The 6999-nt window shown below is 43.8% G+C and overlaps 1 protein-coding gene across 1 annotated transcript; it reads right to left on the reverse strand.

Annotated features, from left to right (window-relative positions):
- Nucleotides 1-583: 583 nt before the first annotated feature.
- On the reverse strand, nucleotides 584-6662 carry F3 (coagulation factor III, tissue factor). The gene is made up of 6 exons (XM_057402755.1): nucleotides 6560-6662; nucleotides 4948-5062; nucleotides 2727-2911; nucleotides 2175-2356; nucleotides 1899-2058; nucleotides 584-781 (listed from the first exon to the last, which is right to left on the reverse strand). Exons 1-6 carry the CDS (start codon nucleotides 6627-6629, stop codon nucleotides 648-650), a joined length of 846 nt encoding a protein of 281 aa, XP_057258738.1. The 5' UTR covers nucleotides 6630-6662; the 3' UTR covers nucleotides 584-647.
- Nucleotides 6663-6999: the final 337 nt, after the last annotated feature.

The raw sequence follows: 6999 nt of genomic DNA on the forward strand, positions 1-6999 counted from the left end.
AAGAAGTGCAGAAATCATAGTAGCATCTTTGTCACACCTGTACTAACAGATCATTTCCCCCGTTAATAATGTTAAAAGAAAGTCGGATAAATACAGGTTTTGTTTCACAGAAACAAAAAGATGTTCCTTTTCATCAGGTAAAGGACACGTAGAATCATGGAATAGTTAGGGTTGGAAAGGACCTTAAGATCACCTAGTTCCAACCCCCCACTGCCATCGGCAGGTATTTCTCAAAAGTAGTGTTTTTCCCCTCACAAGTACCATGAATCTTCTGGCTCAGAGAGGCCATACTTTCAGAACAGCTGTACCTGGTCAAGTCAAAGTCTGTGTAGCTCAGAATCCTGTTTCAGACAGGACGACAGAAGGAGCTTGGGAAGATGTATAAGTAGGGTCAGGCTACTGCAACAGGTCACCAGAAAACTCCTCCAGCCACTAGTGACCCAGGATTTTTCCTCTGGAGTTTTCATCTGTGACTGTCTAACAGATTTCTGAATCCATGGAAAAGTTTGGGCTTCAAAATTCCCATACTGGAGAGGCTAAAAGGCTCTGCCGTATTTTCCCCAATGCATGGGTTTTCTTGTTGGTTGGTTGGGTTTTTTCTTTGTTTTTGAAGTGCTGTTGAAATCAGTGTTAATAGTAACTTTTCCTTAGACACCATTAAGTGGTTCCTTTTCTCTTGCAGCTTTTGCCTTCTTGTGTTTACAGAGGATCACTGATAGGACAACAGTGATGATTGCAATCACTGTCACTGCTATGATGATAAAAAATTCTGCTCCATACTCTGCAGGGGAGAAAAAAACATTAAGATTCAGATACCAGAAGCCGTAATGTTACAGTGCTCCAAGTTCTTGGAACCCACTCCACTAAACTAAAACATGTTTGCTGTATTGTAAGTGTCACAGGAGTGGAGTGACTACCTCAGTGTGAACTGAATTTGTTTTCACCTGAATTTGTTGAACTGAGGTAAAGCTTTATTTCACCTGGTTCACACTAGATTTTTATCTAGTTACTGCACTAAAAATACCACCACAGGAGTAAGCCAAACTATTCCCCTTCCCCCTGCACTACTTCCGTGAAAGTAAGTCCAATTTATTCTAGCTCAGAGGCTACCAAACACCAACAGAGGAGATTTCTATTCAAGTTGTACTTTAGCACAATAGTTGAATTCTAATAAATAAAAATATGTATCTAGACAAGAAAGGTAATTTGGGAGAGTTGATTTGCTAATTTTAGGAGAGCTTTTCTAGAGTGCAGATATTCTTAACTGGTGGAAGAGAAAGATACAGTACAGCAATTTAATATTATTTAATCACTATTGATGACTTCACATTGAAGAAAGTGTTATCCAAATTGTTTGTCTGGAATTAGACTGGTCCACCAACCACTCACTAACTTATTTACCAGTAAAGAAGTCAATCTGCTGACCTCTGACTTTGTCACGTAACAGTAAAGAAAGTCTCAGTATCTGCTTTTGAGATAGTAACTAAAGTTCAGTTCAGACAAGTTAATGGTTTCCAGCACTCCTATGCTTTAGAGCTAAATCCTTCAAGCATTTACTGTGGGACCTGTTATTGGGAAGGATCTGAGGAAAGTGATTAGGAAACAACAAAATGAAGCTGAAGGCTAGTGATGCAATCCGAAACCTCAGTGACTACTCATCAGCTCATACAATTTAAAAGTAGTTAAAACAGTTGAGCAAAACCCTAAAATCAACCCCAACAGCTAAAGAAGATGGGCTCCTACTTAGTATGAGTTCTTCCCATGTTCAGACTGTGTCCTCTCACAGTTTATTCTGTAACAGGCATCACAATTTAAGGAAGTGTAAAAATATGCTCAGAACGAAAGTGACTTTTGTTAGAATGCTTAAGACTGTATGACAGACTTCACCAGATACCTACCATCTAAGATATTCCTTCCTATACTGGTACAGAGCACCATGCTTTCTTGACCATTGCGTTTTTCGCTGCGGGAGGGAATGATTCCCTGTATGTAGAAGCAATAGTTCTTTGAGCTGTCAACTCTTTCTTCAAATTTATGGCTTTTTGTTATTGCATCTTTCTGTAAAGGAAAAAAAAAAAAAATCATTACAGTGTTTTCTGCAGACATTCTTAAGGGAGCACAGGAATTGTGTAGCTGTAATACAGCTACATGTAAAAAGTAGAGTTTGACCTTACTTTCCCAGAACTTTGATCTTTCCAGTAGTAGATCTTGTATTCCAAGTCATTTTGGAAGATATCTCGAATACTTTGAAAGCTTCCATTAGGAAATGTGTATGGTGTAAGTGGATCTTGGAACACAACATTCAGTTTCGAACCTTTTTGTGTGTAGTTCTGTATCTCCGGTTTTCCGAGAACAGCTAAAGAAGCATTTTCAGAATTAAAACCTGACATCATCCTTTCTCTGCAACATTATTCTTCCTCCCTCCACTCCCTTCCCTCCTCAAATCTGTTAAAAGTTTACAGGGCCAAAGTAATACAGTGAAATCCTAGATTATTAACAAAGATAAAATGGTCTACTCACTGCAGTAAGAAACAAATGGTAACTAAAGCCTTACATACTCCCCTGCAACAGGGAAAGCTTTATGCCTGAATTTCTCCTTCTCAGGTAGCAGTAAGGCTACTGTAAGAATCTATAGGAAGAAAACCTTTTGGCCCAATCCCAGCCTTGTTTGAGTCAATGGAAGTAATCTTGAAAGGAAGTTTCTGGCAAGATTTAGTCCTACTTACTTTGACTATAAGGTGTAAATTTTTCAGAGACTGCAAAAGGTGGTTCTTCAAGGTTATCCATCCCCGAGGATGCTACAGACAGGATGTGTGCTGTGTAGGTCTCTCTCACATTCCTGAGCAGGTCAGTGACATCACACTCGGTTTCTGCTGTCAGTATGCATTTCTTTCTGGTGTCAGATGTCTGTCTGAAATGAGCAAGAAAGAAACATCAGCACTTTACAACCAGCATTTCACGTGTTCAGATAATTTAAAACACACTTTCCCCCCCCTCAAACTATAGATTTCCCTTATTCATTGGATAAGTAGATGTACTGAAGGAGAGGAAAAAAGTCCAAACCCACTATCCTGTAGAACTATCTTTTATAATTCAAAGTACAATAAGGTAGATAAGATGGGATCCATATTAATTACAGAAATCTGTTATTGGATACGTCTATGAATTAAAAATTCAATCTTTTATATGAATTTAACAGAAACCATAAGCAGTTCTGATTTTTTTTTCTGCAGTTGACTTATTTAAATTAAACCCCATAAGATGTATAAAGCACTTTGAGAGTGTTATCCCTAATGCATCTGAAAACTATTGCCTTAAGAAACATCTCAGGAAGCTCTGTTGACACCAATACTAATTGTTTAATGTCTCCTCATGTATGTCACTTGAGTTTGCATTTATGCAGGTGCAAATGACACTAAGAACCAGACAATAGCAACAATATTCACTGCAGACTTAGAATATTGGCAAAACCCATGACCCCTGCACTTCTCTCGATTTTTAAATTATAGGAAGCAGATCCATTTACTTGAGAAATAAAAATGAAACCAGGAAAAAACATTACTTCCCCATTTTACTCCCTAATAAGAAGGAATGGAAAAACAGATTAGATATTACTGCTTCAAGTCTTGTCCTAGATTTTGCTGGTGAACTAAGGAAAATTCAAGCTGTGTGATCTCAGCTGAAAGAGCAAGAATGCCAGCTCTTCGGGAATTCATAACTGAGTTTTCCTCCAAGTAGGTAAAGTTATACTGAAAAGTCATATGAACTCCCTTCTCGCTTCACCAGATTTCTTATCATGTCACAGGTCAGTTAGTGACAGTATCCTGGAGGTGCCTTGAAAAGGGACAGGGAGCATTGGATCTTTGGGATCAAACAAATGTACTCTGCAATCATACACAGATGAGAAAACAAATATTTAAAGCACACTTCATCCATAAGAGCACCTTGTCTGAAGAAGTGCCTCTGTATCAGAACTATACTCAGTCCCATACTGCACCTTGGACAAACAGACTTCAATTTTTTGCAAGCTCAAGTTGCTGGAAAGAAACTCCAGATTCATAAATTTCATAAAATTCATTCTGTGTCTGCTTTTAAGTCTATTAATTTAATCACTCCCTTAAAGAATAAATGAGCACATTAGGCCATTGCACTGATATTTCATCCATTAGTCATGAAAGCACTCTCATTTCTATGGCCCTTTTAAAGACTACATGGTTATTTTCATTATGATGTAGGAGAGTTGATGATGCAGTTTCCCCTTAAGGCATGTTTAATAATGGGATATGAATTAATATGGGAGCTAAGAACAGCAGAGATTTATTATTGAAATTCATGGAAGTTTTTGTGCAGTATTGAAAGAGGTGTTATGACTCTTCATATAAGGTGGCTACTTTCTATGTACACAATATTTCACAGCTTACATAAAACATGATTACAGAGGAAGTCCCAACAGAGGTAGGCAAACAAAGGTGATTTTTAGTATTACCCAGCGAGACAAATTATTCATTGACTATGATTCAACAATTAGAATAAAATGTAGACTTGTATTTATCACACACCTAAGACCAAAGATGAAACACTCAGTCCAGACATATTGGAAGACACAAAGAGATGGAAGTTCTGTCTAAAACATAGTATGCAAGACTGAGAGTTAACTTCTTCAAAGTATCCTGGCCTAAATCTCCGGTGCAGCTTGCCTGCACCAAACCCCAGAACTGAAATACTAATCTAAAGCTCAACTCTCCATTTCTGAAGCGGGTGAAACCAGAAGCCTGAATCAGATATTCTTGTAATTGGATACAAAGAAATATTAACAGATAGGTTGGCAGTTTTCCTAAATCCTCATGTTTGGGCTCTTGTTACATTCAGTCTCCAAAATATCCACACACTCTATTTTCATTGTCTTCAACTGCCATTAATGGACACACCTTGGTGTTATCTACTTACCCATGGATTTCTACTGTATAGAGGTAACCTGATGGTTTTGGCTGCCAATGCAGTATAGTTTTAAAATTGATTGAAGACCAAGTTATATTAACTGCTCTTGGTAGTTCTGGATTGCCTTTAAATACAGAAAAGAGTGCCATCAGTCATATTGTATGTATATCCTGGTTCCCTGCAGTCTCTGTTTACTTAAATAAAGCAGTTGCTCTTGCTATTTGGAAAAGTTCTTTTGGGGGAAAAGGCTTGGTCCTGCCCTCTGGGCTCATTCTCATCTTACTAAAGGAATGCATCCTGGCAGAAGCAAGAAATGGGAGAAGAAAGTAATTTTGCCTCTTCTAACTCTGAAGATCTGAGGTAACTTATTTGGAGTTCTGTCTAATGCTTCCTTTTTGAACAGAGACCTCGGAAGAAGCTACAAAAGCTTGAAGTAACTTAAGTATTATGTCCAGTTCTGGGCCCCTCATTGAGGTGCTGGAGCAGGGCCAGAGAAGGGCAACGGAGCTGGTGCAGGGCCTGGAGCACAAGTGTGATGGGGAACGGCTGAGGGACCTGGGGGGGTCAGTCTGGAGAAGAGAAGGCTCAGGGGGGGACCTGATCGCTCCCTACAACTGCCTGACAGGAGGATGGAGCCAGGAGGGGCTGGGCTCTGCTCCCAAGGAACAAGGGATGGGACAAGAGGAAACGGCCTTAAGCTGCACCAGGGGAGGTTTAGATGGAGCTGAGGAACAATTCCTTCCCCAGAGGGTGCTCAGGCATTGGAACAGGCTGCCCAGGGCAGGGCTGGAGTCACCGTCCCTGCAAGTGCTCACACACCGTGGAGACGAGGCCTCAGTGCTATGGGTTAGTGGTGGCCTTGGCAGTGCTGGGAATGGGTGGACTGGATGAGCTTAAAGGTCTTTTCCAACTGAAGTACCAAACCAATGTGGTGTGGTTCAAACTCATCCCTGGCTGTATCTGCTGCAGAAGGCCTTAGCTGGTACTTTCCCTATTTATTTGGGGAGGACAAAGTCTTTAATAACCAGCGGCTGTGCTGCAGTTCCTTGTGAGAGGGGCTCCCCGCACATGAGCTCACTGACAGGCTGAGGGGCAAGAGAAGCTGCCGCAGCCGCTGCAGTGAACTGCCTGTGAGGAAGCCCAAGTGGAAAGCCCCGCACAACCCCTGTAACCTCTGGAAATCCATCCTTTCCCTGATCGAGATCCTATTATCTAAACACCATCTTTGCCTCAACAACCTCTGCGCTGGGAAAAGTGGAAGAGATCTCGCAGACCTCATTACCGCAGGTCAGCAGATCCCTGCAGCAGACCCCTGAGGCTCCCCAGCACTGGTCCGGCCATGGTTATGAAGGACCTTCCCCTCAGCAGACACCAGCCCGCGGCGACCAGGGCGATCCGGTGCTGAAGCGGAGCCGGGGCCGCCGGCAGTGGCGCTTTCCCGGCTAATGTCCCGCGCCGGGCAGCAGCTGTCCCCCCCTCCACAGCCGTTGCCCCCTCACCACAGCCACCGTTGCAGGGCGGCTCTGCCTGCCGTCTGGCCTCTCTCCATTCGAAGGACCGAGCACCGCCGCCTTGTCTACCCCCCCGAGCCAACGCCAGCGTCCGGCCCACCGTTACCCACCGGCGGCGGCCAGGCTCCACAGCAGGGCACTCAGCAGCAGGGCCGGTCCTCGGGCGGCAGCGCGCAGCATCCTCGGGTTGCAGTGTGGCAGCGTCCCGGCAAGGGTGAAGTCTGTGCGCTGCTGCCGGGGCGGTGACTTATGTCTGTGTGAGGAGAGGCGGGGACTGCAGCCCGGCGACGGAGGGAGGCGGTGGGAGCGGCGGGGCGGCCGGCCCGGCCGGGGTCATGGGGAGCGGGGCTGGCGGAAGCGCTTCGGTATGGCCGGGTTGAGCAAGCGGAGCGGGGGATTTTCGAGGAAACCGGAGTTGCTGTAAGGAGAGGGGCACTAGGCACGTCTCCCGGGCGGCTCCAGCCCTGGCACCGTGTCCCCGGGCGCAGCCCACCTGGACGCAGTCGCAGCCCGCCTTTTCAGTATGCCCGTACATTTGTACCAGTGCTCC

Source organism: Pezoporus wallicus, unplaced genomic scaffold (genome assembly GCF_028554395.1).
Source record: "Pezoporus wallicus isolate ANWC-B61680 ecotype Strahan unplaced genomic scaffold, APGP_CSIRO_Pwel_v1 contig_8333, whole genome shotgun sequence".
In the NCBI taxonomy this organism is placed as follows: Eukaryota; Metazoa; Chordata; class Aves; order Psittaciformes; family Psittacidae; genus Pezoporus; species Pezoporus wallicus.